The 12,801-nt window shown below is 36.9% G+C and overlaps 1 protein-coding gene across 3 annotated transcripts in view; it reads right to left on the bottom strand.

Moving 5' to 3' along the window:
• Window positions 1-7,293: 7,293 nt before the first annotated feature.
• RAB3IP (RAB3A interacting protein) overlaps window positions 7,294-12,801 on the bottom strand; it is a 33,208-nt gene continuing 27,700 nt past the window's right edge. For all 3 annotated transcript variants that reach the window (XM_066183236.1, XM_066183235.1, XM_066183237.1), the window contains 3 exons: window positions 10,555-10,654; window positions 10,378-10,447; window positions 7,294-7,658 (listed from right to left, as the gene is read on the bottom strand). In XM_066183236.1, coding sequence (XP_066039333.1) covers window positions 7,576-7,658; window positions 10,378-10,447; window positions 10,555-10,654 — 253 coding nt within the window. In that variant the 3' untranslated portion in view covers window positions 7,294-7,575. The remainder of the gene's footprint in view (window positions 7,659-10,377; window positions 10,448-10,554; window positions 10,655-12,801) is intronic.

Below are 12,801 nucleotides of genomic sequence, written 5' to 3'. Positions count from 1 at the left end.
GTGTAACAAAAGGGTTACACTTCTGGTTTAGTCACTCTGGGAAAAAGGACGATGAGAAATGCAGAGTAGTTAACAATGTGCAGGGGCACTGCAGATGATAGTGCAGCACTGGGCAAACACCACTCTATGCATGGCATTAAGGCTTCAGGCAATTACTACAGCAGGAGGATGAAGGACCTCAGTCTGCAACTGAGAAAATGGGTTCTGGAGATAACTTCCTAATCTCTTACATTGAGGTCTAAACAGTGTGTTGAGTTGAAGCTCAGATATTGTCTTACACAAATCCACTTGGTGGATTAGTACTTGCAAGTACCTCAAGGGAGTTTCTGATTTAAAACTCCATTTAAAAATCCACCATCTGAGTTTAAATAAAGCCCAAATAAAGCTTTAAAAATGTTTGATTGGTGGCTTCCTTTTATTCTGCCTAAAAAAACCAGCCCACTAACATGTTAAATGTATTAGCAAACGGAAATGTTCAGTACTTTGTCCTTTGTTGCTTAGTAACTGAAGGCTATAAACAGATTTTATGATTATAAAGTTTCCGGAATTCATGACAACTTTCATAGAAAGTCAACGGGCACTCATTAAAAAAAAAACAGCCAAGCAGCCCTACTCTGCAGGCTCCTCACCTCTGCAGCAAGCCTGCCATAAATACAGGTGTGGCCAGTCACAATGCAAACAAGATAAGGACCTTGACATTCCTGCTTGAGCTGCAAATGCCTCCGAGCTGCAAATCCCACTTCACACAGGATAAAATGGACCAGCCCATACATCCAGAGCTGTGAGGCTCAGCCCTAGAGTCTGACACCAACCATGGCCCCTCAACACAAAAGGTTAATTGCTGCCTCTGAGCCAAGGTGTAGTCACTGACTTTGGTGCATTTGCTGTCTTCTCTCACTGTATTACCTTGCATAGGACACTTACCCTAATATATCTTCAGTTCTTTTTCTGAGGTCTTTGTCTGATACTGTTCCTTCTTGATCCAGTTTTTAGAAAGGATATTCATACAAGCAGAATCTAAATATGCACAACCTTGCACAGGATTCCCTCATGTGTGTGTCTTAATACATAAATCCACATTGCTAATAAACATTCCCCAATTTGCTCTGTGATAACAGACTAATCTAGGTATTGTTTACTTGTTGGTGTTGCAGGCTTAATTTTGACTGCCTTTCACTGGTAGATAGCAACTTAGAGGTGTGCTACTGATAGATCCTCACATTGCAATGTATTGATGTTGTATGCAAACACGTATACATGCCCCATGCATGACAGAGAACAGATTAAATAGGTGCAGCCCACTAGCTTATCTCAGAAAAACTGGAACACACAAATTCCGGAAGCAGCAGCAGATCCCTTTGCAAAAACAGCTAGAGAGTGCAAAAGAGCCTGGCTTTCCTTAGCAGCCTTTCTCAAACCTGTTAGATTCTCATCTTTTCATTCTTCATGTCTGAATGTGGAATCCCCCCACCTTGAATTACAAACCCATCCCTTCTACTAATGTAGTCCACAGGAAAATTATTCAATCACCTTCTTCTTTTACTCTACCTGTTCTTCCTGTTCAAACCACCAAACCCTCACACAGAATGGTATCATTTCATTACTAACTTGAGGCCAAAAGTCAAATACAAAACGTTTTTCCTGTACCACACAACCAAGAATCCTTTATTTTGACCAAGAGACAGGCTCTTTTGAACCAAAGAATACAGCTCTAAATCGAACATGGACAAGGCCTTTCAAATGGACATTCCACAGTTCAGAGATCAGCTCTGTTGCTAAGTGATAATAACAGAAATATCTATCATTTCTTCTTAATCTCTCCACTTTGCATGAACAGCTAAATGGGGAGGAAGAGAAAGAAAGAATAAGCAGTGCTGAGAGAGGAAGGAAGCACACCAGGAAGACAGGCCACCACTAATGAATGTTTGTGACACAGGTGCACAGAAGAGTGGGCACATTTTGCTGCCCTGTAGAACTTTGTTAATGTACTTTCCAGGTCAGTGGCATCACGTGCTTGCACTGGCATCTGTTTCAGCACAGGAGGATTTGTTGGATCATATGCAAATTTATTTTGAATGGTGGCATCTATTTCACAGGCTTCTGATCACAATGAGTACTTAACAGATATGGGCAGTATGCAAAACAGTCACCTACCTGGATGTTACGTGCTTGTAAGAGCAGAGAACTGCATGTATGTGGCAGGACAAGCCCTGCAGTGAGGCCTCTGTGAATACAGCTTCCTGCACAGAACCATGTGCCTGGCTAAGAGCTGCTGGAGGATATGTGGAGTCAGCAGCCTCAATCATCAGCTTGCTCTGCTTGCAGTTCACAGTTCATGCTGCAACGTGCCCAGACATCTCTGGAAGAGTATGCACTGAGTGACACATTCAGCTTTGGTGTCACTGTGCAGAGGACTACCAGCTACTCAACAAACAGATGAAGGTGAAAGGACAAGGCAGTGCCATGGCAGGGGGTTCACACACAGATGTTTGCAGAACACACACTGCAGCCACAGTCTGTCCCCTCTCAATACTGCAGATGCGACTTTATCTCACTAGTGAGTGTCAAAACAAATATGCACTGTAAGGAACTAAACACAGGGCAGAGGGGACTCTTTTTGTTCATGAATTGCAAATAATCTTACAAAGCAGATCTACAGATTCATTAACTGCCAGCTGATGCGTTTGTAAGCCAAAACTGAACCACTGAGGAACCATTCAGTAGTACCATTCTCCACTTGATATTGCAAGACCCACTTTTTTTCATAGCCTTGAAAAACAATGTTCTAACACTGCTACAATCACAGAGATCACCAAATCAACACTAGAAATTCATGACTCTTGCTTCATGAGGCTTTGCCTCATTGAGATGTTACAAAGCCAGCCCACAAGCTGAAGTCCTAAGCTGCAGAAACACCTCTACTTAAAACTGGTTTTGTATTCAGTAAACATAACCCCTGCTTGCAAAGAGGACTAACCACCTTTTCAGCTCGCTCCCTTTTCTGACTTACCTATGGTTTATAACAGCAAGAGAGTCTACTCCATGCTGAATGAATAATTAGCTCTTGAAGCCTTGACACGTACCTGTTTCCAGGTCCATCTAACAGAATCATTGCATGTTGTATGATCTTAGCAGACCTTTGTCACATTCTAATGGAACACAGCAGAACCACGCATTATGGAAGGGACACGACATCTCAAGATGTTTCCTTTTTCCTTCAATTAAAAGGAATCAACAGGGCTTCTCCCCCACACAGTGGCACAGACTATCAAAACACATTCTAAAAAGAAGTCTGAGATGATAATTATATAATTAAAAATAGTCATTCCCATTAAAGAGCTCATAGAGCTAAAATCCCTGCCAGACCTTCTACCATCGAAGTATCATTGTCACAAAAGTCAACAGAACATAACCTATACTCCCTAGAAAGTCTTGTTTTCCAAGAGGATTCCTCAAAAATTGGGGTTTTTAAATGTAATTCATATTCAACATTATTTTGATATTTAACAGCTATGCAATGCAGCAGTTGAAAAAAAAAAAAAAAAAAAAAAAAAAAGCCTGATAAAAACAAGTATTATGTTGCTGAAAGCAAAGCCAAAGAAGTTTGTTAGCCTTTCAACTCCCTACAACTGATGTAAACTGAACTTAAGGAACATGGTATGAATTTTCTACCATCCATAAAAAACACATTTGCTGGCTACCAACCCTAGATTGTAGCTCACCAATTTAAATTTCTTGGCTTAAATGTATTTCCTGGATCAATTTTTTAATGTCCCAGTTTGAAATTAAAACTTAAAAGTTACAGTTGCCACCTCTCACCCAGGCCAACAGATGGACAGGGGAAAAAAAAATCACTACAGAAAAGGTAGCTTCCCAAGTTACTCTGAGTTCAGTGAATACCTGCATAAGTAATAGTTGAAAAACAAAAACAGCTTAAAATAGAACGGTTAATGTATTGAAACAAAAAGCAAAGTGCAAACTGGAGGAAGGGAAAGAAAATGTTAGTAAAAAAATACAGAAGTAAAAAGCCTTTGAACACATTATCAGAGAGTCTAAAAAATGCAGTTTTATTATGGAATCTATTAGGAAGTGAATTGTACTGTAAAAGAAAGTTAGGAAACTAACTGGACCAGCTTGAATAGAAAATGTCTTGGAGAAAAAGGCAGGACAGATGATCACAGCCAAAACACAAAAATAGCCAAGTTTAACTCCTCAGAAGGGTCCTGAGGATACCGACACAATTACGATTTTACCAATTACAATCAGGCCATTCCAGAAAGTCAGTGGGAAGAAAACCCTCTGTACCTGACATGCTAAAACTGAGAAGGAAGTGACATCTCTAGCCACATGAAAATCATAAAGATTTCAGAAGTGTTACGCTGCAAAGAGTCCTCAGACACTTCCCAGTTTTTCTTCAAGGCAATTACCTCAATTGTACTGCAGGCTTTGTTGGGTCTGTCTTCCCTTTGATATTCTGGCCTGAGCACAAAGAAAAAGGCACTGCAGCAAATCTATACTATTTGTAATACTTCACTCTGGTATTGTCTTCCACAATAACATAGTGTAAATACAGCTTTGGATTTCAGAGCACTTTTTCTTCTTCCTTTCTTCCTCAATTACCCCCAAACAATTACTGGGTTTGCGGCCACCAAAAATTTTTAAAGCTTCTCTTGAAACTAATCTTACCTTCAAAGAACTGCTGCAAGGCCTCATTTTCTCCCACCACATCCATGAAAAGCCAGAAGAAGTGTTTTGCTTTCCTACTACACAAAGAGCTCCTGCTGGGACAAATGCACTGTCTTCCATATGATTATGAACAGGCCAAGGAACACATCATGTTTTTGTCAGAGGTTTCAATGACTTTATCCCAGCTGATTTCATTCTTCCACAAACAGAGTCAGGGTTATGCTTAGGCTTTATGTAAAAGACTTAAACTACACATAAAGGAGAACTAACAAGGCGTTAGAGGCAAGATGATGTGGATTCTAGCCAGTCAGTAAGTCTAATGTTCTCGTTTTAAGGACCTTTGGTCCCAGTACTAATTACACATGCGCAAAAAAATGCAGCAATAAAAATTACTTATCTTGTCTTTGTACTTTCACACAGGTCATGTAATTAGTACTACTGATGAGAGCAACAGTAATCAAAAATGCAAGAGCAAAGCCATCATGGGTAGGGAAGTAGAACTTCAATGTTATTACTATTATTAACCAAACTAAATCACACATTAGCCTGTTGGTCTAAGGTAACATTGGAAAACATACAGGAAAGCAGAACATGGCACAAAGCTCTTTTAAGGCTAGCAGCAAAGTCTACTTCACTTTCTCTTGGTTCATCTTTAAATGCTGAAAACTGCCCATTCTGTCACCACTAAGCAAAAAAGAGAAAAACACTCAAATGTTTTGAGTGGACATCTAAAAAAAAGCACTTGGAACAAAAGTTCCAATGAATTCTGGAATTGGGACATATTTAGAAGTAATTATATCTACCCAATTGGTAATTGTTGTCCAATTTTTACAACGTCCCGGGCACTCACAGTGAGACAGGTTTCTCATGATAAACAGCTCATATGAAAAATATAAAAGAATAATTTTGGAGTAGGGACATGAAGACAGAAGTCAGTCAGCATTTACAAGATGTTGATGAAGTTGAGCCAAACAGTCATTACTACTGAGATGAACTACATCTTTGTACAAGAAAATCACCTCAGCATAATACATTTTGGATATTACCACATATACAAAAGGACTCTTCTCTCTACTTAAATGAGCAACAGGATTTTGTTGTTGTAAAGGATATTAAGTCAGAGTAGCAAAAGGTACTGGCTACCATTTGCCTACTGTTAGCTAATCATGGAAAAAGGTCTCTCATTATCTACACTAAGGATTAAGAAACATTTAGGAAGCGTTTATGAGCCTAACATAAAACATTAATACCAATAAACACAGCTTGTTTTCTAAGAGTGAGTAAACCCAGACTTCCTTAGCATTACTGATTGGATAAACAATCCTTTAACAACTGCTGGTACACTTATTCCAGGTTTCAAAAACAGCAAGTAGTACCCAGTGAGGGGAAATTGAGAAAAGTATTCCCTCAGTACTAAAACAGCCCAGGTTGGACATACATACTCCATTACTAATAATATCAGGGTTCAGTTCTTTGTTTTTCCCTTAACTTTGAAATGTCCAGTCAAAGCAAACACTTGCAAAGTGTTTTCACATAAATACAAGCAACACAAACATCGTACTAAATTTCACTGCTCCTTCTACTGTGTTTTATGAAAACAGAGAATATTGCAGCAAGACAATTATGAATAGGGTTGGTTTAGTTCAGCATCAAAGATATCTATATCCACTGAGATGCTTCTTGTTAAAAAAAAAACAAACAACAAAAAAAACCCTGTTTAAGCTCACCGTCTAGTCAGTTTACCTGTCAAAGTTTTAACCTTGTATGCAACTGATAAATCCTTGTCAGGACTGAGATCCAAAGTTTTGCCAAAAAGGCCAGTCTAGCACATACCCACAGCCACGTCCTTGTAACATCATCAACTGTCTGCTTTTAGCTGAGACAATGCCCAGAAAAAAAATGACCACTTGAACTTCAAGTTTCAAAGAAACACTTCCAACAGAAAAAGCATCTCTCAAGAGGCTAGGATCGTTTTTTGGGATTCTCCGACACCATTTTTTTTTCATACACACAGATTGTAACATAATATGGAAATTAGCATCAGCATGTTAAAGAAATCACATAATAGAAATTTCCGAGTTTCAAGAACGACTATGCGGAAAATTGGGTATAAGAACTGAAAACTGGAAATCCCAGAAGAGTGAGAGGGAAAAAAAACTAATTTAAAGGAATGAAAAACTTCTAGTGAAAGAAAACTAGAGGAAAAGAGAAAGTTTTTAGCAGTCATATAGGGGTCAGAATAGATTTCTAGAAAGAGCAAACAAGATAATTTTATTGTTCCTTCATTTCTGAGAAGCAGTCTTCCTTAAAGAGGAGATACTCAGGTTTATCGTGCTGTGACTTCACTATATGTATTTCTCTTCTTACAAACATATTTTTAAAAATTACAAGTATATGAAAGCAGCACTTCAAACAGTTCCAAGTTCTCCCAGCTGTTAACTGTAGTGGCATATATGCATAGAGAGCTACATAAGTGTATCTAAACACTACATTGAAGAAAATACCAGGCTTTTTTTTGCTCTTCACAAAATCAATTTTACATTTTGGAGTGTCCTAATGGGGAGGTTCACATCATTCTGTATCACAAAGAACAGAAGACAGAGACTGTTTCAGATTAACACTTTAATCAGAAGTTTTGTCTTTAAATGTAAATTACAATCACTAATACACCTGCAAGTGCTTACCACATTTGTTCAACTAAGTATTATATGTACGCATATACAGCATAGGTCAGTTTAAAACAATCACAGTACTTCTTAGTGCCATCTGCAAATGGAGAAAGATTTTGGACCCACTTTGTGGAAATAAATATCAAGTGACAAAAAAAGGTTCAGCAATTTCAGTTATGTATATTCAATGAAGTTCATGCACGCGCAAGAGTAAAAAGTTTCAGAGCTCTTCCTTGTAATAGCCAAGTTTTGCTAGTGACATCTCTCGTCTCAGCTGCATAACCTCCCAGAACATCTGATCCACTAAAAAAGACAGAAATATCATTAAATATACCAAATTCACGTTTTACTTCTACTGATGTATTCAAGGCTGCCTTACTCTACATGAGTTTCAGGGAACTTTATAACAAACATCTGGTAAAACCAGCATTAGTATGTGTAAGGGCTAATTGTGCTTGGTTATGACAAAATTTGATCAAGTACAAATTCTAAACATTCTAAATGAGAGTCCCATAAAAAATTCCTCAGATTTTAGATATCTTTAAAATGGGGAACAGAACTATATCAGTACTTCCTGTCAGCTTCAATTAATTGCAGTTTCTTATTTAAGCTTTCCTGCCCCTTGATTCATTTTCTGTGAAACTGAATGACTACAAAAAGAAAAAAAAGTAAAGCTTGTTGAATAAAAATTGTTTCACCAAAGAATCTGTAATTTAGTTATAATTTTGCCATTTATAATCTTTCTTGCTCCCTTTTTTTCCTACACTAATCTGCTAGCAACAATAAACTGGGTAGGAAAGACCCTTTTTTCTTATTTCATCTGTATCTTCCTAAAGTGATAAGCCTACTGCATAGCTTAAGTTTCTAGATGTCACAGCAATACAAATCAAAATCATGGGGTATATAATTATTCAAGATGAAATTTCCATGCAGTCAAGATCCTGATGTAAAATGTCTACAAATATCATTAACCTGAACAACAACTACAAGGTCTTCCCCACCATAGTTCAAAAAACACTTTTGTAAAAGTGACTTCTGTCTTAAAAATTATATGGTGCATTAGTAGAAATGCATGCAGCACATTATACAGACAATTATGATGAGTGCCTACATTCTTGTGAATGTATTGTTGAAATCCTTATATAAAGCCAGAAATGCAAATTCTATGTTCTAGTGATAAAGATGGCAACTGAGCTGAAACACCAAACTTTTTTTTTTTACAAGTTTCTTGGGAAGAATAAATCAATCTGATAATGTTGAAAATATTTCATTATATGATGTAAAAAACCACTAATTAGGTTTTTTTTTATCTCAATAGCAAAGTAAAGAATTTTCAGTTGAAACTTCACAGGTCCTTTTGGTCAAAGTAAAAGCCTTTTAACTACAAACCATATTAAAACTTAAATAACACATTTGCAAGATCTTCAGTGATGCTAGTAAATCAGTAAAAATTATCACCATCTGAAGGTTTTATTAAACATAATTAAGTATAGGAAACAGCTGAATTTCTGGTGAATTCCTTGACCCTTTAACATTGAAAATTAACAGCATTATTTTTTGTAAAAAAAGTCTATCTATCACCTCAGGAGTACTTCAGGTTAGAAATATTTGGGTGTAGCTAAAATCCTGAGCTCTTGAAATTTGGAAACATCAGGAAGAGATGACTATAGGTGAGGTAGCAAAGCAGGGCTAATTCTAGCCAAATTCTTGATGAAGCAATCCACAGAGACTTGAAAACTGGAATAATGAAATGCACAGACATCCATAAATATTACTTTACTTTCAAAAATGCAACTGAACTAAAAAAAAAAAAAAAAAACCCCTACATTTTCACAATGAAAGCAAATATTTTAATTTCCTACTGACACAGGGCTAATGATATTTCTTCCACTATCTGTGTTCAGTATTTCTGGGAGCCTCAGTGATATGACCAGTTTCAAAAAAAATGTGGACTGGAAGCTATAAAGGCAATATTCTTTGACCTTGATAGGAAATACAATTAAATCAACTGTGTGCAGTTTAAACACAGTCAAATCATCTTCTTTTCCTTTTATAGTGATAAACAGGTAAAATGGTCTAGAAAATGAAGACAGAACTATGCCTCCAACATGTAGTATTTTTAAATTACAGAATTAAGTAACTAGGTGTACCACAAATATGTTTTCACAAACATCTTCTTTTATATGGACATACAGGAAACACATAGCACAGCTAAGCAAATTTCTGAACTATTGTGCAGACACGGTTTAAATAGGCAGTGGAATATGATATTTTGACATGACCAAAGCAACTGGGTAACAAAAAGGTAGGGAACCCACCCCCCATTCCACAGCCTGAAGCAATGGCAGTAAAAACCACATTTTCCTTTTGGGGCGGAGGGTGATCAAGCCTTACATTTATAACCAGAGCCCTAACCAAGATTTGGCCAGGCTACTGCCATGATCTCATTTCCCGCCTGCACTCAGATGAATGATTGCAGGTTTTCTGTATACATAAAAGGTTACCTGTTAACATTTTTCAATTTAACCCAAAATAATGTCTTTCTTGCCACTTCCCCCTGAAAAAACCAGACTGACAAGAACAGCTGCCTCAATCAGCACTGTTCAAAATGAGAAGACATGCCAAAACACCAAGCTGAAGAAGAAATGGCCCAGATCAAACCAAACTGAAGTTCTTTGCGTCCAAAATACCTCCACTTTCTGTGACAGAGATTTGATTTTTGACTACTGAGTGGAAAAACTGTGACTAACTCCCCTAATTAGATTTTGCATTAACATGTCTTATTGTATATGGGGTTTTTAAATGGACTGAAAATCAATGCATTATAATTTGCTGTTTTAAAAAATAACTTCATTGGAGAGTAAAATATCACCATATTCTTGAAATTACAATGATGACCATCAACTGATAACCTAGCTGATAACCACAGCTAGCAACTTCACTGCACAGAGAGCAACTTTTAGGAACAAGCACTATGTAAATGTCTCTTTAGTAGGTCAAATACAAATTTTTTTATACTCACCATCTTGCTGCTTCAACAGTCCTTGCTGGATGTATCGAATATATGTAAAGAAGTTACACACAGAAGTGATCTAAACTCATATAAAAATAATGGTGGTTAATGTAATTTTGTATAGAGGTATGGAAAAAATAGCTAAATGACTACTACACAGAATTAAATCATACTAAATCTACTTACCCTGTAACGACAGAAAGGAGAAATGTAGTAGTAACTGCTTGAATCTCCTAATTTGATTCTATGCTTGCATGACTTACTTTGTCCACTGAGAGCACATTTCCTACAAATATAAAGGTCACATGATTCAATAAAAAAATCTGACAACGTCCAAACACATGCATTTATGGTGTTAATGTAACTGCTTCATATTGGCACAGATAGATGAGTCTCTACCTTCATTTTACAAGCCACAATTATTACATTATGTTGTCAGTTATTTTAGTTCCACAAGGCCTAATTTAATTTCAATACTGGTGTGTTATGATGCTTTTTTTGAATTCTAAAACTTTCTTCAGCTCTGGGAATACACTTCCATATTCACTAATTTAAACTGGCTTGACAACTCCGGCACAGCGGATTTCTTTAAATAACTCTTGATATGTCAAATAAACATTTTTTAAATTATCAGTTGATGCCAACATTTAAACAGACTTTTTAAAGTTCTGCTTGATATTGTATTTCATCCTTAAAAAAAAATCAGCTCCACACAAGCACAGTCAATTCTCCGAGATGCATTTTAAATCCAGTTTTGCATTTATGCCCAAATTGAAATCATATTTTACATTCAGAGTATAAAATCTTTTGGGACAAAGGAAAATGGCCTGTCTGGCAGTAATTCTTTCTGTTACCATTACAAAAAGTGAGAGTAAAATAATCAGATTTACTTCTGGTGTATTGCAACTATGCAGTATTCAGGAAAGGTCAGTAGTCACCACAAACTGTCCCCCCCAAAAAAGAACAATTAAGGAAAACAATACATTTTTAAAGATTAGAAGAATTTGATTTATTCAGAATGTCTGTATTACAGCATCTCAGATGAATTGGGTTGTCATGGCAACCACTGTTTCATTAATTTTAAAAGCTGCTGGTTCTTCTTTCTCCCATTTCTACCTCATGAAACTGGGGAGTCTAACAACAAGCTGTCTTTCAAAAGTGAAACAAAAATTAGTAAGCTTCTGTGGTTCTGAACAGTGGCTGATAGGCCCTTTTAAATTGCCTGCAGCTGGTCCACAGAACCATCTAAAACAGGAGAAAACTGAAGCATGTATACAATTTTCCACAGCAATTTATGAGGACTGACAACAGTTCATTGATACAAGAAACCCTAAAGTAGCTGGAGCAAGCTGGATCACAATCTAAGTCTAGCTTTTGTCAGAAGACAAACTTTCAATGCCAGGAAAATAAAACCCTTTTTATAAATTCTGGTTACATAATTGCCTTCTCTACCTCATCTTCCATCACACCAGTTAAATACTGAGGGCTCCTGCTGGTGACTCAGTTTTGTGTTGTACAGCACATGCAGCTCAGCGCTTTGTTCCCCACGGGGACAATTATGTGAATCTTCTGGGGAAACCCAGCTGTCTTTTGTCAAGGCAGCACTCACTACACACCATCAGTTACCATTCAGTAACTTCCATATATTCAGAACCTTTCTGTACTACTACCACAGCTCTCTGTCCTCCACCCCTGACTATGTTGCTTGGCCTGTAACCCACTATTTTATGCATCTGTTCCCCCACAGGTGTACAACAAAATGCAAACATACAACAAAATGATTTCTTTAAAAACATTACTCTCACTTTTGTTATTGTTTATTTTCAATTTGTCCATATTAAGTTACCCATTTAAGAAGATAGTTGCAATAAAAAAAGCTTTTTTCACCACATAAAAATAAAAACCCGAAACTGCTTTGCGGATTCAGTGAAAACTGCAACACCTGTTTCCTATTCAGTGCCAGTAATAATAAATAAGGCAAAGCACAATTGCTGTCAAATTACACTTTAGTACTGCAGATTCCTTACCTATTACTTATCTACAAGCAGCACCACAGAAGTTTTTGTCACTACAGAAGAAGTGGAAAAGGGAGAAAAGAATTTGCCTGACTTTTTGGTATATCTAAAATAACTGAATTATAACTTGTGCATTGTCATCTCAAAATATTAATCTCTATCTTGCCAAATATTTAAGCATTTTCTAAGTTCTGATTTAAAAGTTATCCTACACTGGAGAAAAAAAGGTTAAAAATCTACAGAAATTTCTGAATAATACAGTTGAGTCTCCTGTCTAGCCAAGTACTTCATCACATCAAGATGAAGCAAAGTTGCTTGAACCGCAATAACTTTAAATCCATTTGCCAGTCGTTCTTTAATGACAAATGACTTGTTTCAGTGATTTCTGACTGTTCAGATTCTCTACTGCATTCATGGA

The sequence above is a fragment of the Chamaea fasciata genome, unplaced genomic scaffold, assembly GCF_029207755.1.
Source record: "Chamaea fasciata isolate MVZ Bird 193981 ecotype frontalis unplaced genomic scaffold, bChaFas1.0.hap1 SCAF_5, whole genome shotgun sequence".
NCBI classification, from domain to species: Eukaryota; Metazoa; Chordata; class Aves; order Passeriformes; family Sylviidae; genus Chamaea; species Chamaea fasciata.
This window is presented reverse-complemented; position numbering and strand designations above follow the sequence as displayed.